The sequence below is a fragment of the Chenopodium album genome, chromosome 3 (assembly GCF_948465745.1).
Source record: "Chenopodium album chromosome 3, dcCheAlbu1.1, whole genome shotgun sequence".
Taxonomy (NCBI): Eukaryota; Viridiplantae; Streptophyta; class Magnoliopsida; order Caryophyllales; family Amaranthaceae; genus Chenopodium; species Chenopodium album.
The window spans coordinates 71,969,041-71,994,172 of record NC_137836.1 but is presented as its reverse complement, the minus strand read 5'-3'; the positions used below and the strand labels follow the sequence as shown (position 1 = coordinate 71,994,172).

Genomic DNA, 25,132 nt, shown 5'->3' with positions numbered 1-25,132 from the left:
CGAAAAATATTCTTTTTAAATTTCGACTCGATAAACACAATAATTAGATTCAACCCGTTCTGACTTTACCAAACCCGATTTGAACCCGCGAATTAACAGCTCTAGATCCGGATACCTGTTTCGTTGTACGGTAAACGTTGCTCTAGCCATCGCTACCAGCAGCACAAGTCCACGACCCCTCGCACCCTTGAGCAACGTAACCAACGACACCAACCGATTAATCTATGCAAAAGATTCTCAAAAGTCAGCTTCACGCGCAACAAACAAGCGTGGCTAAATTCTTCGAGTTGCCCCCTTTCAATTTTGTTTATGGAAGATTAGCCAAATAGGCCAAATTACCAAGGCCAAAACCCATTCACGACCGTTCACTTCTCGACGCCGGTGATCCATTTACACCCCCAAATCAATTTTAATCTTCATTATTATATCAATTTCATCGTTCTAATCCCTTCAATTTTTCTGGGTTTCCTTCCAAATTCAAGGTATGCTCTTCTAATTTACTTAATTTTTTTATTTTTGTATATTTTGTAGCTCAAAATGAAATGAATGTGAATTTTTTTAATCTGGGTATGTATTGATTTTATCCAATTTTTTTTTGAGCGATGAGAAAGTTTGGATTTTGATTGATGTTAATATTCATTTCATCTGGGGTTTTTAGATTGAGCTTGTGTATGACTTTTTTTATGCTGTGTATTTGCTAATTAACTTTTATATAATTAGGGAGTGACCCCTCTTTTTAACAGGGATTAAGAGATTGTGCTAGGTTTTTGTGAAATTAACTTTTACATTGAGTATCGACTTGTTGATGTTTTGATTTTGCATGTTGATTACTGAGTACTAATTTTGTGAATGGTTTAGGTCATGAGGAATGTTAATCTTGTTATTTCAGTTTTATTGTCATAACAAAATATGATGATTGATACTTTGATAGTAGTATTATCAAAGGCTTTGCCAATTTTGGTTGAGTGTGTTGACTGCTGAGCAATGAGCAGAAGGGTTAGGGTGAATTGATTACATGGGTGAGTGGGGTGTGGATTGGGGAACTTGAGGTGCACCCGAGTGGCGTAATAACAATCGTAGAGGAAAAACAGGATTCAATCTTTATCTGTACCCGGGTTGCTGCCACATTATCTAGTAGGAGTAGAAGAAAGTTTGTTAGGAAGTTACAACTTAGAAGTGGAGCAGGGTGGTGAAATATGACCCGCCTAAAATTTTCTTTCGGAATAACTCCACTACTCAGTATAGTTTGTTTCCGTTTCTACCATATCTTTTAGTTGCTCCTTTTGGGAACTATTGTACTACCCCTTATTAGTTATAATATGATAAATATGTAGGTGAGATTGCATACATGAGAATCGTCTTGGTCTTTGCTGATTGTTGGGTTTTGTGTTTGTTATTATTTCTGTTGTTTTTCGCACTTAAATTTTGGATGAAAGACTTATTGCTGAGTCCACCATGGAACTATGGAAGATTAGAAGCTATTTTTATCAGGCAGACAATATCCATATTCAGTTTCCATTCTGTCGCGTATATTTATGCTATTGATTTTTGAAAGGCCAATGTGCAAACTGCTGGAGCAAGCTGTACTTGACCATCCATTTAGGCATGTGGTAATCAACTCTAATTTTTCCAAAAAAAAAAGAAAAAGTAATAGAGGTTTGGGCTGTAGAACAATTAGGGTCAACTAATATTTTGCTACTTCTCAGTAGTAATCAATCTATGGATTGATTTATGTTTTCCTAGGCTCTAGTTTAATGAGCTATGTTTCATAAATAGTAAAATAGGGTCCGTGCAAACTACTTGTTAATGCATTCATTAAGTTGTTTGCTGGAGCATGAGGAATGACAAAAGTGATAATGCTAATCTGACGACTCTGAGATGCACATGATTTGAGGAATCCAGTTTCTAATCTCACAAAAATGTCCTAAATTGGCCCCTATTAGGTTATGGAAATTCTCAAACCTCGTAAATTCTAAAATTGCAGATTGTTTCAAATATAAACCAAGTGCTGGATGAAATAAAGACAGACATAGAATTATGCTAAATGCTAATCATGTAAATAAAAAAAACGAAAAATTTGTAATTCATTTTATCATTGCCAGCAAAGCTGCAAAAGTATTTCACAGTTTGGATTTCATTTGATTGTTGATGGCTCCATTGCCGCTGCTATAACTCTATAAGAAGCCTTAATCCTGAAAATAATTTCACCATCTCTCTTGAGTGCTCTTTTATTAACGTCTCATGTTTGACTTGATTCAATGACACTATCGTAATACTATTGCATGTATCAAGCATATGACCCACCGACTCTTAGTTGATATATCTTGTGTCGTACTTCTTCTCCTCGGTTATTTTTCAGTTGCAACGTAATGGAATTACACGCTTGCAAATGCATATGCTTTGTATTATACATATATCGTTAATATATTTGGCTATTCTTTAAAAAACCGATATATTGGAAGTATATGTCGAGACTAATATAACAGAACCCTACATGACTTTATTTTTCCTATCTTATTAATCAAAAAAAGATGCTTTAAGGAGTCTATGTGAATAGTGTAAAATTTAGTATTGTTATTAATAAATATGGAGGAAGTACTTTTTGATTGTGTCTCCTTTTTTATCTATTATATTGTTCGGTTTCATTTCATTTGTTAACCACTTAATCTATCTTTTTGCCTACTATTTTGATCTGTTCGAAGAACAATGTGTAATATTTTGAAAACCTTCATTTTTCTTTTAATTCTGCAAAATGTTAATCATATAATTCTGAATATTTTTTTGATGTATATGATCAATGTATTGTAAAAACCAATGTTGTAGACAAGTTTTGGGCTCACTTGTGATTTTTACCATTTAATTTTGAACTTTAAAAGTTCTTATCTGGCCCTTATGTGTTGTGAACTGGTGCAGTCTCTTTTAATATAGGATCTGAAACTGGAAGGTTATCCCAATATTTTTTAAAGGCCAAAAATGGATGGACACCCTGCTATATCCATTCAGAGATCTGGTCCAAGACAATTGGGTGCCTCTGGAGCTCTGTCTTCATCCTTACCAGTCCTATCTAGTACCTTGGAAGAGAAGTATCCTAAATTGCCTGACTCCCAGCAGGTCTCTATGGAAAGGGAGCTTGTTACTGATCCCTCGGTCTTTCATTCAAAGCTATTGCCATCCAACACTCATGTCAACCACATGTTCTCATCCTCATCAGGATACTCTCCTGATGTTCATTTCTCTCCTACCTCCCATGAAAACTATTCTAGTAACTCCCCGTATATACCTCCGTCTGCTAACAATGGATCGTCGTTGGCCCTAATGCCTTCTACTCACACAGATCTTATTCATTCATCTACATCTAGTAATTATACTAGAGGAAACAACAACCTCTCATGGTGCTCAGATTCAGGATCTGGCTTCCCTGATTTTCCCTCCCACAGCTCCATGTCAAGTGGACACATCCAGGGAAATGGTGATGTTGGCAGTAATCTTGTAACACATGAAGACCTTGTCAAGCGAAATGATTGGCAGGAATGGGCAGATCAGCTAATCACTGATGATGAATCACTTAGTTCTAATTGGAGTGACTTGCTTATTGATGCCAATGCCACAGACCATGGAATGAAGGTTGTTATGCTGTATAAGATTTTTGGTCCTTTTTGCTTATAAATGCTTTCGAATTACAAAATGCTGCTTTATCTGCACCACTGTTTGTCCAGCACTGATTGTCACTCTGTTGTATTAGATGTCAAATCAACTAGTTAATTCAACTCCAATTTTGTTGACGCACCCAACACAAAGTCAGCAGCAGCCTTCTGTATCATCAGCAGAAGTTGCAGCAGTTGCAAGCCCGGCTTCCACAGCTAGTGGTCCAGCCAAGTCACGGATGCGCTGGACACCAGAGCTTCATGAAGCCTTTGTGGAAGCAGTCAGTAAGCTTGGTGGCAGTGAAAGTGAGTCACTTTAATGCAAATATTGGCCTACAGCTGATGCAACATCTAACTTAATTTGATCATTTGGACTTGTAGGAGCTACCCCTAAAGGTGTTTTAAAGCTGATGAAGGTTGAAGGCTTGACCATTTATCATGTGAAAAGTCACCTGCAGGCATGTAGGACATTGTCCTTTTATCTTAGGATCATCTATCATATGCTATTCTCTATCTGTGATTTAAAAATGTTTGCTTAATCTTAAATGTTTTTCTCTATACCATCCTATTTACTTCTTAAAATAAATATGCATGCAGAAATATAGAACAGCTCGGTACAGGCCAGAGCCCTCTGAAGGTGTGTCCATGAAACTCTTCTCCCCTCCCGCCCCCCTGCTCCAAACATTCTTCTTTTTTCCAATTTTTCTTCGTGAAATGGAGCTATTAAATTGGTTTATGTATCCGTATTAAGACTTGCAACTGTGAAAGATGGTTTAATTTGATGGTTTTAAAAGTTGTTGCTTGCAAAAAAGGGATAGGATCAGGGTTGCAAGTAGAACATTAATTACACATTGACCTTTTAAAAATTTTACTTTCTTTAGCTTACAGTCTTACATATCTGCATAAGGAAGTTAATTTACTGAGTGGCACTTAATTTGTTAAACAGGGACTACTTTAAATACAACATTGGATTTGTGCTCTTCAAGTATGATGTCTTTTTGTATCAGTTTAAGTGTATCTAGATAGTGAAATGATAGGGTTTTGTTATATAGGAAATGAAGAATTTCATTTCTAGGACATAACTTTACTTTAAGAGCATGTTTTGACCCGTTTACACATCTGGATTGCTTCCATGTCACTTCTTATAAATGTAATGGTGCTTGATATGTAATATATCCAAAGCTGTGAGGAGCCGGATGGACTTTGATTGGTGACACCCCCCCCCCCCCCCTTCCTCCTTTGGTTTTTCAATCTTGGGCTTGCTCCTCCTTGCTTTGCTCAACACACGACTTTTTCATTGTTCAGTATCTTCCATTGCAAATTCTGGACATATATCTTTCAAAAATAGTGTTATATAAGAATGGTTTATCTGCATAAGATTCGTGTTTCTTTCCTCCCGTTCAAACAACAGTACTCATATTCTTATGCCGTACTTTGTATGGTAAACATACACAGAACTTTCCTGTTGGATCTGGGATGTATGTGATTAATGTGAATATGTGATATTGTCAATGGACAATTGGATATCAATTTATAGATCTACTTGTTGATCTTAGCTGCTTTAACATTTTTTTTTGTATAACCTTCGCTTTTATCCTCAATGGCTGTGGGAAAGGAGGGGGAAGGGGGTTGTTGACAAATTTTACGGGAATTGTGTGTGTGTGTGTTCAGTTGTTCATTCACTGTGTATTTTAAGTCCTTCCATAATGAAGAATTGATTTTTGTTGTGTTCAATGGCGACAGGCCTGTCAAATAAGTCCTTTAAACTGTTCTATCTTTATACTGAAGTACATGTTACAACTTAAACTCGTCCTATGTGCTGATTGTTGCTATAAACTAAGATTATCTTTGGTTATTTACTAGAACAGTAGAATTTAGGGTAGTAAGAAGATTAAGAAGAATTAATGAAGAAATTAGAAAAAAAAAATAGTAAGATATGATTGTATTGATAATAATCACAGTGGAAATTGCCAATTACAATCTAGCTTAAATTTGAGAGGTTGGTGCTCTCCTAAGTAACAATGTCTCTCTCTTCTCTCACAACTTCACAAGTCTCGCCAATATTCAACCTAATTCTCTGCCTCTCTCTAATATGCTCTATATATAGAGCTTTCCCTCTAATAAATGACCTATCTTATTTTTCAAGCTACTCACAAGCTAATTGTAATTCTACTGAATATAATGCTCCTTCCCCTTATATTGATGCTTAGCAAGTTAGCATATATCTTCTACTGGACAGATTCTTCATATATAAAGTGCCCTTTATATTAATTGTGGAATTGCTAGTCATGTTAGTGGATGGAGATTGAAGTTCTATCTGTAGTGCACCACAATACATTTCCTGCTTCTATTTTTTTTTAAACAATTCCACATATATGTTGGTTTTGTTGCCAATGCATTGATGTCAAGTCTCTAGTGTTCTTTGATTCTTAAAATTCTCGGCCTAGGTGCTCATTGAGTATGTGGATTTCTGTCTTCTGTTTGCAGGTTTATCTGAAAATTTGTCAACTCCTGTTGCAGACTTGTCATCTTTAGACCTGAAAGCGTAAGTATTTGTTTTATCCTTGTACATGTGCTCTTCTATTGGTATTCCTTCGGGTGATGATGTTCAACATTTATTTATTTTTCTTAATTTTGGGATTGAGAAAAGGCCAAATAATAGTTGTTGCCTGCAAATTTTGAACTGATCTACTACATCAACTTTCTTTACTGTTCTTAATTTCTTATTATACGTAATACCTTGTGTGATTTGCTTGATAATATAGCTGGGCTTCTTAGATGTTGACAGTCGTCTCAACTAGTAAATTATTATGTGGATTGTGCCTTTAGGTTTGGTTTATCACTCATTCAGATAAACAGATCAGTAGCAGATACGGGACTTTTTTGGTGGAGGTGCAATTTGAGATTTTGAAAGTTGTCACATTTATAATTGGAATTTTGTGGGGGAACAATTTTGTATTTTTTTTTCAGTTTTATCAAAAAATGAAACCCAGTATGCAGATGTATTCCCATATTTTCCAAAAATATAGCTGGATCTCCCATTGTTCTGATAAAGTGATAAATTAAGGCCACCTTCAGCCAATGTTGACTAGGTCAACTGATACTGCTTCTTAAAACTGAAAAGATTGCTTACTACTGTTGTGATACCACTATATTAACTCGGTACATGCTGGGGTATAATGTGAGTAGCATAACCGGTTACTTTTATCTTTGCTTTATGGAAATGATAGTGCCAAAGAACTCATACAAATCATGGAAGAAATGTCAATTACCAATTTGAAGTGAAAGTAAGCTTTGTTGGGTTGTCTTAAGGGATAAGGCAGTCCACATGGGTCAAAGCAACATAAACTGAATGAAGTGAAATATAAGGTATTCTTGATTTTTTTATTTAATATATAGGGTCTTTCCTTTGGTCCATTGTGATGCTTGAGGATTGGAGTTGAACTAAAGTATTTATTAGCAAGTTATTACATAGGAAGACAGTTTCTGAAATGAAATTAAGGTGAATATAACATATGTCTTTCCAGAATGGTTATATGTTTGATATGGTTAGTTACAGAGGGACATGTACCATAGGAAGACAGTTTCTGAAATGAAATTAAGGTGAATTTTTATATGTAATAATGCTTTAATGCTTTCTTAGGTCAATATTCTGAAGATTAGTCCTGCGTGGACGTTTATTTGTTATTTCCCTTGCTTTTTTTAATCATGAGTCACCAAGTTTCATACCATGCTTGGTGTCACAACAGGGGTATGGATCTCACAGAGGCATTAAGGCTGCAGATGGAAGTTCAAAAGCGTTTGCATGAGCAGCTTGAGGTATAATTATGTAAAGACTAGATTTCTTTCAAAGAAGGTTTTTTTTTTTTATTTATTTATTTAAATTTATTTTTATTGTATTATGATGTACAATTTCTAAAATCCTTAAAACAAAGATTCTTTGTAGAGCATGCCTACATTTGAAAAGTCATATACCTTTGACCTACTCACTGAGTCACTGGTTATCCAACCACAGTTTATAAATTGTACAAGTTCATCTCCGCCAAATCTCTGCTTCAGTCTTGAGTGAAAATTTCCGTGAGGGTTTGTGCCTCATGTCATATCTTCCTTGGTAACAGAAGAAAGTGAAGTATTTGCTGGGATGTTAATGAACTATTAACTTTAGACATTTATATTAGACACCAACATTAATTATGAATTTTAGACAATAGAATAATGATGTCCTTTTTGTTAGGTTAAAAGTCTTGAGACCTTTGCTTTCTCATTGTAGCATTTTCCTTTCTTCCCAAGTCCTATCATATGATTTGAGGAATTTTTTAATCACATTTTAGAGGGGCATGAAGGCCAAGAACATCATTAAGCCTTAGTACTTGTTATGCCATTCTTTTTAACAAGCCTGAACTTTGGAGCTCCATTTCAGTCTGCGTACTAGCAGCGTATACATATTCTCATGCTACAAAATTCTATTGTAGAGCAAGTAAACATCCGTGCATCCTGTGATCGTTTATGACAGCAATTGCTGATCACAATCCAACATTAGATTATACAAGAAGATATTGAGCTGTTTTACTGGAATCAACCTAGCCAATAAACAATGCTTGTGAAATTGCAATTAAAAGATGAAGTACAGGGATGCTGGGAGAGAGGGAGCAATGGCCGCGTTTTATATATTTGAACTTTTGGTCTTTGAGGAAGACATTGAGGAGAATAAAACAAAAGAATAAGAAATCTATTAAAAAGTTTTTAAAAAATCTTGTGGCGTGTTATAATTTCTTGCTTTATTGTTCTCCCTGCTTGCATTGACTCCTTTTTAAATCATAGAATGCATTGCAATTGTTGCTAGTATGTAGACCTGTTAAGATGTTACAGTGCAATTTCTCTGCAGATTCAAAGAAATTTACAGCTGCGAATAGAAGAGCAAGGAAGATACCTCCAGAAGATGCTTGAAAAGCAGTCCAAGTCCGGGGCTGAAAATCTCAAGATTGATTCTTTGACAGTTGAAGAGCCTTCTTCCCAGGAATTACCAATAACAGGGAAGGATGTAGGTCTTGAGGGTGCATCTGCTCGAGATCAAAATGACACAGGAAAGCCAACTGATGCTCCCTCAACACCTGGGGAGACGTCAGGAAGGAGAGAAGGAAAGACACCCAGAACTGAAATTGCCGAGCGTCAAAACCCTTGTGATAAAGATTTGTCGGATCTGCAACCATGTAAACGCAGTAAAAAAACTGAGCCAAACTTACCTGCAACTTCAAAACCTCCTGAAGATTGAATGAACCATATCATGAAACCGTTGCTGCTTCCGTTCTTATCTAGTGTGGTAGATGTAGCCAAGGCCGTGTTTCAAACACGAGATATAGTAGTAACTCTTATGGACTTCAGTATTGCTTATAAAGAGTAAGCTTGAAATATGTAGATGTTCCTTTCCCTCACCCCCTCTAAATTTCCATCTAGATAAAAGGAAACCTGGGCAGTATTAGTTGATCATGGTACCCAATGGCTCATTTGTTTTTCTTAGCCTGTAATTTATACTGTCCTAGTACATTCTGAGTAATGCAGTTCAGGTCTCACCTAGCTGTATTCTTTCGGTTTGCTAGAGAGATTATAGTAATAAAGCCGTAGCATGATGTCAGCGAATTCTATCCCCTGTACAGTGATGATCCTCCCCATGGAAATGAATGAGATGACTTTTTGATTAGCTTCAGTCTTTGGTATTTGCCTCTCGGATTCGACTTTCTGCCATAACATCATCATCAACTAGCTTATTGATGCAGTGATATTTTTCTGGGTATTTGTTTTACTGACCCCAGAAAAGGAAACTGATATTTCTTGGGGCAATGGTCATTTATATCTGTTATAACGTTCATTCAGAGTCTTAACTTTCTTTGCTGTTTGCTGTCAACAGTTTGGAGTTTTGTTGTAGGGTCAGTGTCATGAAAGGCACCCCTCAGCCAAGTAATTTCTTCTTTTGTTAAAATTTCTTTTACATCTAAAATTTTAATTTATGGTTAAAAAAATGGTCTAGATTGTAGATTCTCAAAAGGTAATCCTTGTCTGCTTAGATCAAGTGTTAACTTGAACCTTTGAGCTTAGTGTGGATGACTTGCTTTTGATATGGCATCAGTTTTGGCTTTGAACTGCATCTGTGAATTGTCTGGCTAGCTCGTTAGCTCTTTAGAAAGATTGCAGGGCTTTTAGGGAGCTGGTAAATACCGCCCACAGTTACTATACATCGGCTGGCCCGCATATTTCCCAACTCTATCTTTACCTCACTCTGCAGCTCCCCCCCCCCCCCAGGTGTTAATTTAGGTGTCTGTGCTAGGACCGGTGATGTCGGGTCGGGTTAGGTTTATATAAATTTGAGGCATGCTAAATTATTTGAGTTCATTCAAGTCGAAATCTGAATTTAGTTTTTTCGAATCAGTTTCATATCAGATCGGTCGAGTCAGTTTTTGACACCTCTATCTTTCCCCCTGTATTTCTCTCATTAATCACCACCACTAGAACGCCACTTCCACCACCCCAACCCCAACCACTAGACTCAACACCACCACCACCACCACATCACTACTCGCTCACCACTACAACCCCATATTGTTAGAAAGTGGTAAGACAACAACAGTAGTAGTGGACCAACTAGCCACATCAAACATCTACATAAAGGTACTTTGCTAATAATTTGTACATAAACAAAGATTTCATACACACAAAACTCTACTCTATATATTTGGTGAAAAAGAAAAAGAAATGCCAACAAACCAAGTGTAGAGTTAGAAAATGGCGCCAACCTTGGACATACTTTGAGCCTAAGTTATGAACAGCAACCTTCTTTCTCTCTCTAAACTTATGTTCTTTCTCTCTCTTACTGTCCTACCATCCTTTAAGATCACATCTAACGTCTCTTTGAATCAAACCAATGACTTCCCAACTATCAGTTTGGTAGAAAACTACACCACACTCCCCTATCTTATTCTTCAGTTGTTTAAATTAATTTCATTAGATATGATCCTTCTCTTCTTTATATCTCACTCCCTCCTCTTCCTTTCCTCCCTCACTACCTCCTCTCCACCCCCGCCTTCGCCTTTGCCGTGGTATACTTTGCCATGGCTGGCCTTATTCCTGGCCCTTTCCCTATTACTGATGAGGTAACTCTCCCTTCTTGTCTCTTTTTTGTTCTTTGAGATATTCATGTGTTGGAACTTAGATAGTTTCTTTATTTGTCATATATACTACATCATTTATACTTCTATCTATATGAAAATTGAAAAGGAGAATTATTTTGGCCTAGTTTACTAAAATTTGTACTATCTACCTTTGTTGGCCTAGTTTACATCATTTATACTTCTATCTATATGAAAATTATTTTGGCCTACTTTTTTGTTGGTTACACTTTTTATTTTTCTTCCGTTCCTTTTTGTTGGTTACACTTTTGTTTTATTTTTCGCTAATTTTTTTTGTAACACAAGCCTCACCTATAACACCATTTTCTTACAAATTCTTTACTTACAACATAACCCTCTTTATGCAATCTTTCTCCATGGATCTATAATAAATGTAACCAACTTTAAGGAACGGAGGTAGTACATTCTTTCTTATGATGGTTATATTTTGTTTGTTTTCGATTGCAGAATCGTTCACCAACCAGGCAATCAGGAGGAAAGATATGCAGGGTTTGTGGTGATGGTATAGAAGTAAAAGAAGACGGGGAGCCTTTCGCAGCATGTCATGCATGTAGGTTTCCTGTCTGCAGGCCTTGTTACGAGTACGAAAGGAATGAAGGCACTCAGTGCTGTCCTCAGTGCAATACTCGCTATAAGCGTCACAGAGGTTTGTTAACCTGTTTTATTAGCATGAACCATTCTTTTGCTTAGCTCATATTTTCAGATTATACTGTTTTTATACTTAGCTTGATCATAAGAAGATTATGTTAAATCGGAATTTGGTTTATTTATATGTATCAGGCTCCCCAAGAGTCGAGGGTGATGAGGAAGAAGCATTTGATGCTAATGATTTAGATGATGAGTTTGAGATTAAGATCAATCAACAACATCCTACCAATCAATCTGTGAGTTGAATCTTGTAACAAATATAGTATCGAGTTCTTTTATGTACATTACTGATGTTTGTACTAATCATATGAAGTTAATTTTGTAGGAAAATGGGGAGTATAATCAACAGCAATGGCATGCTAATGGAAATCAACTCTCTTCTTTTGCTGGAAGTGGTAAAGAACTTCAATTCTTTCTGTTTAGTTTAGAACAGAACTCTGATCTGCCAATTTTGTGCTGTTTCTGATAATGTGTTATGTTTTATGTGCTATTTAACAGTTGCTGGTAAGGATTTTGATGGAGAAAAGGAGGTGAACGGAAAGGAATTTGAAGACGATAAGGATATATATGGTAACAATGATCAATGGAAAGAAAGAGTAGAGAAATGGAAAAGCAGGCAAGAGAAGAAAGGCTTAGTTAAAACCTATGATAGCGAAAATGACAAGGGTGAAGAAGATGATTTCCTGTAAGCAGTTATTTTAGTACTCTTGGAACTTTTTTTCTTCTGATTTTCCGCTTTATTCATACACATATTCAGCTTAGAAACTCGATGCTGAGTAGAAACCTTTATCATTATGTTTGACAATGAGCAGCACATTAATATTTAGTAGTATGATAAGGGTGTTAAAGAAAACTTATCATAAGAATACTTTAATAAATTGCTATAATATGGATCAGATAGATTTTTATCAGGGACCATGGTAATTAACTTAGCAGTCAGATTTAATATACCGAGAAATTGTGAATTGGTTTGCAGTAGCTAGAGCTTTTGCCACTTATTTGATCAGAAGAAACAAGCATTTATCAATTTGCACATCTAAACTTAGCAATTTATCCAAACTTCAAGAAGAACAAAATTCTCTAAATCAATTCTGAAATTGAACCTCTGTACTGATCAGTGTGATGTGTAACATATTACATTCCTAAATCTATAATTTATGACAGTAAATGAGAAACTCGAAAAGCTCATCTCTAACTTGCTGTGTTATTAGTGTTATTATACCTTTACTATCTGTATAACAAGTTTTCATTCCCCAGGATTGCTGAAGCAAGACAACCACTGTGGAGAAAAGTCCCTATATCATCAAGCAAAATCAACCCATACCGGATTATAATTATCTTGCGGCTTGTTGTCCTTGCCTTCTTCCTCAGGTTTCGAATATTAACCCCAGCAGAAGATGCCTATCCATTATGGCTCACCTCTGTTATTTGTGAGACTTGGTTTGCATTTTCTTGGATACTTGATCAGTTCCCCAAATGGTTTCCTATCAACCGGGAAACTTACTTGGACCGCCTTACATTGAGATTTGAACGTGAGGGAGAGCCTAACCGTCTAGCCCCAGTTGATTTCTTTGTCAGTACTGTGGATCCTTTAAAAGAGCCACCCATCATTACTGCAAACACTGTGTTATCCATCTTGTCTGTTGATTATCCAGTTGAAAAGGTCAGCTGCTATGTATCAGATGATGGTGCTTCAATGCTTCTGTTTGACACACTGTCTGAAACTTCTGAGTTTGCGAGGAGGTGGGTTCCGTTTTGTAAGAAGTATAACATTGAGCCTAGAGCCCCTGAGTTTTACTTCTCTCAGAAAATGGATTATTTGAAGGATAAGGTCCAAGCTACATTTGTCAAAGATCGACGAGCCATGAAAGTAAGCAAGCAACACTATTTTCTTGTAATTTGCTGCTGTCTAAGCTGCTTTTGGTCTTTTGGAAGTGTCCTGACAAACTTAAATTTTTAATTTTGCTGATTATTAGAGAGAATATGAAGAATTCAAGATCAGAATTAATGCATTGGTGGCGAAAGCAGTGAAGAAACCTGAAGAGGGGTGGGTTATGCAAGATGGAAATCCATGGCCAGGGAATAACACCCGAGATCATCCTGGCATGATTCAGGTTAATTAATATGCTAATATTTCTGATCGATATTTGAGGAAAACTAAATGAACTCTAATTAAGAATGTTTTGTTGGACAAACGTGTACTAATAATCATATATGTTTCCAGGTTTATCTAGGAAGTGAGGGAGCACTAGATGTGGAAGGTAAGGAGTTGCCAAAGCTAGTTTATGTCTCACGTGAGAAACGACCTGGATACAATCACCACAAGAAAGCCGGTGCCATGAATGCAATGGTTAGAGGCTGCATTATCAATTACTTTGGTTTGCATTTTTCCTACAATTTCACAGTAATTTGCATTAACATGCTTGCAATATTATCTGCTGGTTGCTTTCAGGTTCGAGTTTCAGCAGTACTTACAAATGCACCATTCATATTGAATCTTGATTGTGATCACTATGTCAACAATAGTAAGGCTGTTAGAGAAGCTATGTGCTTCTTAATGGATCCTCAATTTGGAAAGAAGCTATGCTATGTCCAGTTTCCTCAGAGATTTGATGGTATTGACAGGCATGATAGATATGCTAATCGCAATATTGTCTTTTTCGATGTAAGTTCAACCTCTTTTTTTTTGTTAGCACTGGAAATACAGCCACTATATCCTTAATGCTAGTAAAAGACTTATTCTTTTTCTCGTCTTTTTTCTGGTGTAGATCAACATGAGAGGCTTAGATGGGATTCAAGGGCCAGTTTATGTAGGAACAGGATGTGTATTCAACCGACAGGCTTTATATGGATATGATCCTCCAGCATCAGAAAAGAAGCCGAAGATGACATGTGACTGTTTTCCTTCATGGTGCTGCTGTTGCTGTGGTGGTAGGAGGAAAAAGGCCAAGTCAAAGAATAATAATAAGAAAGGAATTAAGAGCTTGATCAGTAAGCTATACAGCAAGAAGAAGAAGACTATCATGGGGAAGAAATACTCAAGAAAGGCTTCCATACCTGTCTTTGATCTTGAGGACATTGAAGAAGGACTTGAAGGGTATGAAGAGTTGGAGAAGTCATCCCTCATGTCTCAAAAGAACTTTGAGAAAAGGTTCGGTCAGTCACCGGTTTTCATTACTTCTACGCTTATGGAAGATGGAGGTCTTCCTGAGGGGACAAGCTCAACTGCATTGATCAAGGAAGCCATTCATGTTATTAGCTGTGGGTATGAAGAAAAGACTGATTGGGGAAAAGAGGTAAACACAAAATGGCTTATAATCTGAATGTTATCATTTACGAGTATCATTTATTGCATATAGGATGATTTATTTCTAGAATAATTGTTATGTTATCTTCAACTCTGAAATTTCTTGTGAATTTTATTCTGTTTGCAGATTGGATGGATATATGGGTCGATTACAGAAGATATTTTGACAGGCTTTAAAATGCACTGCAGAGGATGGAAATCAGTGTACTGCATGCCCAAGAGACCAGCCTTTAAGGGATCTGCCCCGATCAATCTGTCAGATCGGTTGCACCAAGTTCTGAGGTGGGCTCTTGGATCAGTTGAAATATTCCTTAGCCGACATTGTCCTTTATGGTATGCTTGGGGAGGGAAGCTCAAGTTGCTAGAGAGGCTTGCTTATATTAACACCATTGTCTATCCTTTCACCTCTATTCCTCTGCTTGCCTATTGTACTATCCCAGCTGTCTGTCTTCTCACCGGGAAATTCATCATTCCAACTGTAAGTACTCTTTGCTACTCATTATTCCACTTGAACTTTCATATATTTTTGGTTATATGAACCTTAGAAGAGGTCCATTATTCAGCAATTTTTTAACACTTTTGTTCTTCTGATGTTTTTCCTGTAGCTGACAAACTTGGCCAGTGTATGGTTCTTGGCTCTATTTCTGTCCATCATAATAACTGGAGTGCTTGAGCTAAGGTGGAGTGAAGTGAGCATTGAGGACTGGTGGAGGAATGAGCAATTTTGGGTCATTGGTGGTGTCTCAGCTCACTTGTTTGCAGTCTTCCAGGGCCTGCTAAAGGTACTTGCAGGGGTGGACACCAACTTTACAGTGACTACAAAAGCAGCTGAAGACGCCGAATTTGGAGAGCTCTACCTCTTCAAATGGACTACCCTTTTAATCCCACCCACCACCTTGATCATACTCAACATGGTTGGAGTTGTAGCTGGAATATCTGATGCCATTAACAACGGGTACAACTCGTGGGGCCCACTGTTTGGGAAGCTCTTCTTCGCCTTCTGGGTGATTGTTCACCTGTATCCATTCCTGAAGGGTCTGATGGGAAAACAGAACAGAACACCCACTATTGTTGTACTATGGTCAGTTCTTCTAGCATCAATCTTCTCTCTCTTGTGGGTTCGGATCGATCCTTTCTTGCCTAAGCAAACTGGCCCTGTACTCAAACAATGTGGGGTGGAGTGCTAGTTTAATCATGTACACTCCTTTGCTACCTCTTTATTATACAGCAAGCACATCTGTTTTTTGTATCAAAGTAATAATCTTTTGTTTTTTTTTTTTTTGATAAAAGAGCTAAGCTAGAAAAATTATCTCCGCCTTAATTTACTTTGTATGAAAAAATTAGACAAACAATTAGGTGTATACCAGTGTACTGCAAGGATTTGACAACAAATATTGTGGATTTCATTGTAACAAGAATATTTTCGAAAGTTGTTGCACACATTTGAAAAGTGATACCTTTAACAAAAGTAAATTCACTCATCATTCTTTTTGTGCTCTAATTTGAGGATCTAATATGGCTCTAATACCATGTGAAAAACGAAAGATATGTGAGAGAGAGTGAAGAGAATAAAACAATAATTTAATGTTAATTTATTCTCGACTAAATAAGCTGTTATACATCTAAGCTTTGATATTAAACCCAAAAAAAACTAACAAACCTTAGAAAGTACAACATGATCCCACTATATCTTCCACTAATCTACTAGCCTAAAGTTATTCTGAATGACTAGATATAACATTGTGTTGAACAAATTATAGGATTCTAAGAGCTGACCTACTGCTACATTCTAATTATTAGGTAAACAATTGAAACTGACAGTTTGCTTCACTGTTCTTAAAGGAACTCTTAGCAATTTTATGTTCATTTTGGACTGAACTGTTTCCTGAAATATGTTCTTAGCTACCTTCTGCAGCACTTGGGTGCTGGTAGTAATCACGTACATCCATGTTCCATGCATTATTTACATAGCAGCAAGCATATTGTCCTGTTTTGTATATATGAGCACGGAATAGTATTAGACCAAATACATAGAGCAAGAAATTGTGGTATATACATGGGAACATCTTTTAGGAACGGAGGTAGTACTTCACATGCTTTTTTTTTTTAATCAAATTATTGCATACTATGGTATTAATATACACAGTAAATGCATCTACTAAGTTGCAACTTGTACTAGAATATTAATTATGCCAACAATCATGGATTTCTGTATTTTCCTTGATTTTTCGACCTAGAAGGGTCTGAAAATGGAGCTTCTTGAATTTGAGACATAAGTTTCTGAGCTACACTGAGCATGGTTGGTCTTGACTCCGGTGAGTGACTGGTGCATACCAATGCTGCAGCAACTACTTCCATCACTATAGCTTCCAATGTAGGAGATGGTGGTTGAAGTCTTTGATCTAACATATCCTTCAGGCTCAAATCCTGGATATTGAAGGATATAGTTCCTGAGAAGTGTGAGGATAATACCTCACTTGGGCGTTGTCCCATCATAACTTCCAAGGCTACAACTCCAAAGCTATATACATCAGATTTCTGAGTCACCTTCATACTGAATGCTAGCTCTGCACATTAATGAATTCAGCATGTCAGACACTTGGAAACAACAGAGAAAATCTTGTCTTAGATTTAGTATGGAAAAAAAATGTAAGGAATTAAGGAGATTCACCTGGAGCCATGTAGCCATAAGACCCGGCAATGTTAGTCCAATTGGATGAACCAGTGAGCAACAGCTTAGCAGTGCCAAAATCTGATAGCCTAGGCTCAAAATCTGCATCAAGCAGAACATTGTTGATTGATATGTCACGGTGCACAATTGGTGGAGAGCAGTCATGGTGCAAGTAAGAAAGCGCATTTGCTAGTCCTTGCACTATTTTCAGTCTTAAACCCCAGTCTAAAAGGGTTCCTTCATCACCATATAGCACTTCTCCTAGGCTACCTTTCTCTGCATAATCATAAATCAGATACAAGTTTCCACTCTTGGAGCAAGAACCATGTAACTTAATGATGTTCCGGTGCCTGATTTGAGTTAGTGCTGTGATCTCATTGTCAAAGCTCTTGTAATCAGACGATTGGGTGTCGCTGAATTCAGTCTTGTTAAGCCTTTTCACTGCAAGAATCTGTCCTGTTGGCAAGACAGCTTTGTATACAACCCCGAAACCTCCTCTTCCTATACAGTATTTGTCATGGAAGTTCTCGGTTGCTCTAACTATATCTTCGAATTTGAATCTTCTTTTTCCTGATCCCCAAAGCAGCAGCTCAAAGTTGTCATAAATTGAAGGAAATTCCCTGTTCTTGTCCAGTGTTGCTTCCTTTTCTTTCATCCTTCTTCTTCTTTTGTGCCAATTTAGATATAGAATTCCTCCAAGAACACTTGCAAGAATAAAGAGGCAACAAAGAACAATGGCTTCAATCAGTAACTTTCTCCTATGCTTAGCTGAATGCTTATTTATACACCTAGGAAATCCTTGTTTTACTCCACACAAACCCGGGTTCCCAATAAATGCTGCTGAAGGTGCTTCCTGGAAGACATTAATAATGGGAATTGGACCGTTCAGTTTGTTGTAGGAGAAATCTACTGACTCTAAGCTGATCATGCCAGAAAAACTGCCTGGAATACCTCCTGACAGATTATTGTGAGAGAAATTCAGATATTGCAAAGAAGTAAGTGAGCTGAGACTTTCAGGTATGGTTCCTGAAAATGCATTGCCACTTATGTCTAAAAAGTACCGTAACTCTGATAACTCGCTGAGCTCAAATGGAATCTGCTCTGATAAATGATTGTGACTCAGATTCAAGCTTGACAGGACCTTGCAATTTGCAAGCTCAACAGGAAGTTTTCCTGTTAATCTGTTCTCTGACAAATCAAGATCCTTCAGATTAGCCAAGCTCCCTAAATTTCTCGGAACATTTCCTGTCAAATTATTTTGTCTTAAGCTAAGTTGCTCCAGCTGTTGCAGCTTTCCAATTTCTGTAGGGATTGTACCACTCAGCTTATTTGAGTTCAGTTTCAGAACAACCAGTTTACCCAAATTTCCCAGTGAAGCCGGTATTTTCCCAGAAATATTATTTCCTGTCAGCTCTAATCGAGTAAGATTAGTGCAGTCTCCCCATTGAGAAGAGAGTGACCCAAAAAACTGATTGTGAGCCAGGTTCAGAAAATCAAGACTTGGGTGAACCCCAAAAGTCTGAGAAATATTACCAAGAAACTGGTTTCCCTCGAGCCAAACTCTATTTAGCCCCTTGCACTTCCTAAGGCAATCTGGAAGTGATCCTGTGAACTTGTTGAAATGTGCTGTAAACTCTACAAGAGCAAAGCCGCTGCATAGATTCCGCGGCAACACTCCTGAGAAGTTGTTGAATGCAATCCGGATAGTAGTCAAGGAAAGGCTTAATTTACCAAAATTCTTTGGAAATTCCTCAGAAAATGTATTGTTGAACAAAGAAAGAGTTTGTAGGTCAACAAGATCGGCTAAGGTATCAGGCAACTTTCCTTGCAGATGGTTTGTGTTAAGATCAAGAATCTGCAACGACTTCATGCTGCCGATCTCAGAAGGTAAATTTCCACTGAGACTGTTATTAAAAAGCTGTAAGATTGTAAGGTTTGTTAGATTACCAATAGATGAGGGAATAGGACCTGAAAGCTGATTACTAGAAAAGTCTGTCTGATTCAAAACTTTTAAATTTCCGATTTCTGAAGGAATTGAACCAGAAAAATTGTTGTTGTACAAGAAAAATGTGTTGAGTTTTGTTAATAAACCGATCTCAGGAGGTATAATACCACTGAACTGATTGTACTGAAGTTCCAACATGACCAACTCAGTCCAATTGGTGAAGAAACAGGAAGACAGATTTCCTGAAAGTGAATTTTCAGAGACATCTATTTCAGTTAACAGCCTAAGATTGGTCAAGGACAAAGGCAACTCCCCGGTTAACAAATTCGAAGCTAAGCCCAAGTATGTTAAGTTAGTGCACAGGCCTAACTCAGGAGGAACCTTAGAGTTCAATTTGTTCCATCGAAGATCGAGTCTTTGAAGCATTTTAAGGTTCCCTAAAGAAGAAGGTACACTCCCTTCAAATGAGTTATTATACAATTCCAAAATTTCAAGGCCTAAAAGATTACCAACTTCTTCAGGGATCAACCCACTAAACTGGTTATTTCCTACGCGAAGATCCTTAAGCAAAGTGAGATTAAAAATACTTAAAGGTAAAGCATCATGGAACTTATTATCTGTAAGATTGAGAAACTCAAGTTTAGTAAGACTACTAAACAATGAACTAGGCAAAAAACCTGTAAAATAATTTTCTGATAAATCAAGGTAAGTGAGATTAGTACAAGTATGTATAAAACTTGGAAACTCAAACTCAAGATTATTGTAATCAAGGCTAAGATGGGTGATCATTGGCATAGGAGCAAACCTCGACCAATCAGGTGACTCTAAGTAATTCGCGCCAAGGTCCAAGTACCTTAACTCCTGAAGATAGCAGAGTTGGTAAGGTACATTCCCTGTAAGGTAATTGTCACTTAAGTCTAAGGAAGTTAACCTCGAAAGGTTGCTAATCGAGGATGGTATCGAGCCATTTAAGGTGTTTTGGCTAAGATTAAGGATGTTTAGAGTAGGAAAAGAAGTGAAGTTAAAATGATCAAGTGTTCCAACAATGTTGGAGTTTACAAGATTTACTGCTAAAACAGTATTCTGTTTCTCATCACAGATGATTCCTTCCCATTTGCATAAGTTATGGGCATTTGAGAGGGTCCATGATATGAGATTTTGTGAAAGAAGGGTGTTTTTCCAAGACAAAAGAGCTTGAATTTCTGGATTTAGTGATAAAATGGTGTTGTTTAGAAGCAAGAAAAAGAAGAAAAAGGTGAAGATAAAGGTTGAAGATTTTGTAAGAAAAAGCTTCATGATTTTGGGTTGACATAAAAGATAAGCAAAGTGGATCATATATACACAATATAATATCTTGTACAGTTACAAAATCTACAATGGAGGTCCTTTCTTTCTACTAGCAATTTAAGTTGAGCAAGGACGTACATAAATTTTTGGTTTTTTCTTAGAAAATACTCTGTTGTGAACTATGTTACTTGGACTCGGGCACCCATATCCCATACGGGTACGTGTTCAAGCGTCCGACTCGACTATTTTGTGAAAAAATTCCATGATTTTAAACTAAAAGTGAAGTGTCCTGGTGTCATACCCTTGTCAGAGTGTTGAGGGTCCGACACGGGTACGTGAGTGAAATGAAGAGTTCGAGTAACATAGGTTGTAAATGTTGTCTCAATGGGGCAAGGGTAAAATATACTTATTATCAATAGGAAAGGTTCAAAAAATTTTAAACCTATTTTCCTAACTTTTTGATCCATGATCCGCCAAATGTTAGTTTGTGCACCGTCAGCACTACGACTATATATGCACCCAAAGAATACAAAAACTAAAGTCAAAGAATTTGCATAAGAATCAATTCATTGAACACCAGGGTAAAAACAAATTAACATGAATCTTAACATAACTAAAGTGGTAAAACAAAATGACATGAACTCCAAACAGAAGTAAATATCATACATATAGTTCCAAACCCAAAAAACATGTACAATATCTGTGCATAAAAAACATGGACGATAAATTTAAAAAATACAAAGTAAGATACCCAAAAGGATGTTTAATTTTTGTACACAAAGTAAAATATATATATATATATATATATATATATATATATATATATATATAAATGAAATATACTAATGAATAAACAGTAGTTCATACTTGTATAAATGAATATACTAATGTAAATTAAATAAATTAATAGTCCCGTTACATATACTTTGGTGGAAGTATATATGTCTTTGTGATTTGAATTGGTATAAGTATTTATTTAGCGTTGCATAGGACAAGGATCAATCTAAGGTCCCTTGTGCTGCTTTCATTTGTATATTTTCTAATCATGATAAAAGGCAAAAGCGTAATTATTACATGCACTTGAGAGTATTGAAAATAATGCTCATGTTAACATTTATATTACCACATTTTTCCTATTCTTTGTTAGTCGATGTTAAGGTATAGATTCATTTATTTTTTTTCTTATTCATTTTAAGTAATGAAGTTTTTTTTTTTGACACAAAGTAATGAAGTTGTAAAAAAAAGAACTAGTAAAAGATTAGGAAAAACCAAAAAAAATTAAGTAGCCCTTAGTTATCATCAAAATTCGAAGCTTCTTTAAAAAACGTGAGAATTTCAAATTAATTGTCAAAATAAAGTGTAATTGACTTTAAAAATAATTTTCAAAAGCCTAATAATGAGTTGAGTGATGTGAAGATTATTTAGAAAATGGGTTACTCTGTATCCATTATTGTTTTTGTGGAGCTTATTAATAGACATTACATTTATGAAATCTATAGTGGCTTCCACTAGTATTATCCTTTAACATAATTGGTAATGTTTAATAAAGAAACTAGGAGAAAGAAGATTAATGATACATTGATACTCTCTCCGTCTCACTTTACTTGCCTCATAACCATTTGCTCAAAATTTTAAACACGTGAAATGAGTTAATTATAAGTGTGTGGCTTAAGCGGTCAACTCAAGTGAAAAATAAATAGAAAAAGAAAATGTATATTGAAATGAAACATCTATCTCAAATAGAAAAGTGACGCAAGTATATTAAGAAAATAGTAAGCTTATAATGGAACGCCAATTAGAGACAATATGAGTAGAACTTGTAGAAGATATCATGTTGATTTGTCGTTCTTGTTATTGCTTAGAATTAGTCAAGTCATATCCTCAAAAATCTTATAGTAGTATATAATTGTAGAGTCATTCACCACAACCCTCTAAGTCACCGATACTCAAATATCATGCATTTGTTTTTTCAAAAAAAAAAAAAAAAAAAAAAAAAAAAAAACTCATGCATTTGAGTTTTTTTTTTTTATTATTTTTTTTAAAATTATATTTTTTTTTTTTTATAAACCAATAACTACCCAAGTACCCATCCCACTATATTATTTATTATTAGATTTATTTTTAACTTAAAAAATACAAACTACCCATTCCACTTCACCTTTTTTTTTTTTCAAGGAATTGCAATAATTAATAAAAATTCACTTTTTTTGAAACAGTACTACATTTCACTTTGTTTTATTTTCTTTCGCGTATAATACATGTCGTGCATTAGCACAGATATACAATTCCTTTATCAACAATTCATCATAGCACATTAGCACTCTAAATCCCCAACCCTTCAATTATATGCATATTTTTTGGGGACTATCCCACAAACAATTTCCACTCCCCTAATCATCAAAAAAAAAAAAAAAATTGTATAGCACGCCATTGGCGCGACTGGCCTCACCGAATAGGTACTTGCAAAAGATCAAAAATAGACCTATAACACTAACTACGTAACCCCTATAACACATAACATGTACAACACGCTAATCATCAAAAAAAAAAAAAAATGTACAACACGCTATTTGCGCGACTGGCCTCACCGAATAGCTACTTGCAAAAGATAAAAATATAGTGGTTGCAAAAGAACAGTCTCTCCTATAACCCTCAACTAACATGGTTACCTCTATATAACTGATAAAATAACTCTCATAATAGTTGTACACATGCACGGTGTTATAATTGTCAGTTACCATATCAAAATCAACTTCCCGTATTTTTTGAAAAATAATTTTTGTCATTAGATTTATTTTTAATTTCATTCTGTAAAATAAATATTCCGTGCATTGCACGAGTACGTACACTCTAGTTAATGACAATTGAAAAGGACTTTGAGAAATGGCTTTATGCTTTTAATAATGAACATTTTATGTGGTTACATTAATATTGGACTACTAGGTTAGCCCCGTGCGATGCACGGTTTTAAAATAATAAATGAATTATAGACTCTTTAGCATATGTTGAGAGAAAACAACTACTTCTTCTATAATACTCTTTAATTAAATTAAATATGAAAATACAATTTTCAAAAATTCATTATTTTCGTATTTAATTAGGAAGAATCAATTAAACTATATTATTAACTATTTTTAACAACTATTTGTAAATAATAAAATAGTGTAATATGCGTAGAAAACCTAAAATTTAAAATTCAATTTGAATTTAATTTTCAAAACAATGTTAAATAGGGTAGCTCAAAAAGAAAAGAAAAAAAAACATTATGACATCATCCTTGCATTTTGGCGGGAAAAAAATTAAATAACAGAGTAACACATAAGCAGTGATGACGTCAGCGGTTGTTACTTTAGTAATATTTATAGATTATATATTATCTCCGTTCCTAAAAGTTCATTACACTCACTATTTTAACGAACTTTAATGAGATTCTATAACCATTAATATCTCTAATTTTGTTTTTTTTTTATAAAAAAAGAAACATTGATATAAAAAATAAATTTCGGTCGAGATGAGCAGACGGTTGTTTGTACACTGGGGTGTACACCTAGATTAAAGCGGAATGAACATCGTATATAGTTATAAAGAACATCATGAATTTATAAAAGAACATATCACTGAAATACAAAGAACATAGTAATTTCTGATAAATTGTATTTAAAAAAGGTAAAAGATAAAAACTAATTGAGTTTTACCAAAAAATTTAATTTAATGTCAAATCATTTCAAAATGCTTAGATATCAGAATTTCTCTATCCAAAATTATTTTCTTTTTTATTTTTTTATTTTTTTGAAAGAAAAATTATTTTCACTCATATATAATTCAAAATTTCATTTTTAAATTTCAAAAATTCAAAATTTAAGAACATATTATTCAAGTAAAAAGAGCATACTTAATTTATAGAAGTATACCTTAAAGAATATTGTTTGTAATATAAAGAACATAAAGTTAGGACTCAAAAAACATATTGATTAGACTCCAAAACATATTTCAATCCATTTAAAATTATGATAAAAGAACATTCATTAGAATACGAAGAACATCATCTTCAACATTTGAAATTTTTACCAAAACAGAAAAATAGATAATAAAAATAAAATAAATAAATAAATAATTAAAAAAAAAATTGAAAAATACCTTCTCTTCAACAATGAATTCGTCAATTACATCTTTCAATTAAAAGATTCATATGGGAGTGATAAAAGAGCGATTTCCGTAAATAATGCTAAAATAAAAAATAATTCCGTATATATGTCAGTTTTAAAACTATTTCTCGTGATACCGTACACGTAGGATTAGTGTAGGGTTGTAAAATCTGAGGCTATAAACCGCTAATAACAATAGCGGATTTTAAAAAAGAACCGCTAATGTCATTAGCGGTTCATTTATTAAAACTGCTAATATCATTAGCGGTTTATACTTAAAATGCTCAGTAACTTATTAGGCTTA

At 35.3% G+C, this 25,132-nt stretch overlaps 3 protein-coding genes across 4 annotated transcripts; 2 read left to right on the top strand and 1 right to left on the bottom strand.

Annotated features, from left to right (window-relative positions):
* The first annotated feature begins 238 nt into the window (after positions 1–238).
* Positions 239–9,342, top strand: LOC145624136 (protein PHOSPHATE STARVATION RESPONSE 1-like). 2 transcript variants are annotated; one of them, XM_081677097.1, is made up of 8 exons: positions 239–482; positions 2,929–3,624; positions 3,743–3,950; positions 4,026–4,102; positions 4,242–4,281; positions 6,132–6,189; positions 7,394–7,463; positions 8,530–9,342. In XM_081677097.1, the coding sequence occupies exons 2-8, from the start codon at positions 2,974–2,976 to the stop codon at positions 8,914–8,916; spliced, it is 1,491 nt and encodes a 496-aa protein (XP_081533223.1). In that variant the 5' UTR covers positions 239–482; positions 2,929–2,973; the 3' UTR covers positions 8,917–9,342. The 2 variants fall into 2 exon arrangements, with proteins under 2 accessions (XP_081533223.1, XP_081533222.1); XM_081677096.1 differs by having other exon boundaries at positions 2,914–3,624.
* A 1,319-nt stretch (positions 9,343–10,661) lies between these two features.
* Positions 10,662–16,248, top strand: LOC145624135 (cellulose synthase A catalytic subunit 4 [UDP-forming]-like). The gene is made up of 12 exons (XM_081677095.1): positions 10,662–10,789; positions 11,273–11,471; positions 11,606–11,709; positions 11,799–11,868; positions 11,972–12,158; positions 12,731–13,343; positions 13,450–13,587; positions 13,698–13,823; positions 13,926–14,138; positions 14,242–14,769; positions 14,908–15,258; positions 15,386–16,248. The coding sequence occupies exons 1-12, from the start codon at positions 10,748–10,750 to the stop codon at positions 15,965–15,967; spliced, it is 3,153 nt and encodes a 1,050-aa protein (XP_081533221.1). The 5' UTR covers positions 10,662–10,747; the 3' UTR covers positions 15,968–16,248.
* Positions 16,249–16,720: 472 nt separating this feature from the next.
* LOC145625319 (uncharacterized) lies at positions 16,721–20,692 on the bottom strand. The gene is made up of 2 exons (XM_081678378.1): positions 17,452–20,692; positions 16,721–17,347 (listed from the first exon to the last, which is right to left on the bottom strand). Exons 1-2 carry the CDS (start codon positions 20,690–20,692, stop codon positions 16,980–16,982), a joined length of 3,609 nt encoding a protein of 1,202 aa, XP_081534504.1. The 3' UTR covers positions 16,721–16,979.
* Between the last annotated feature and the right edge of the window lie 4,440 nt (positions 20,693–25,132).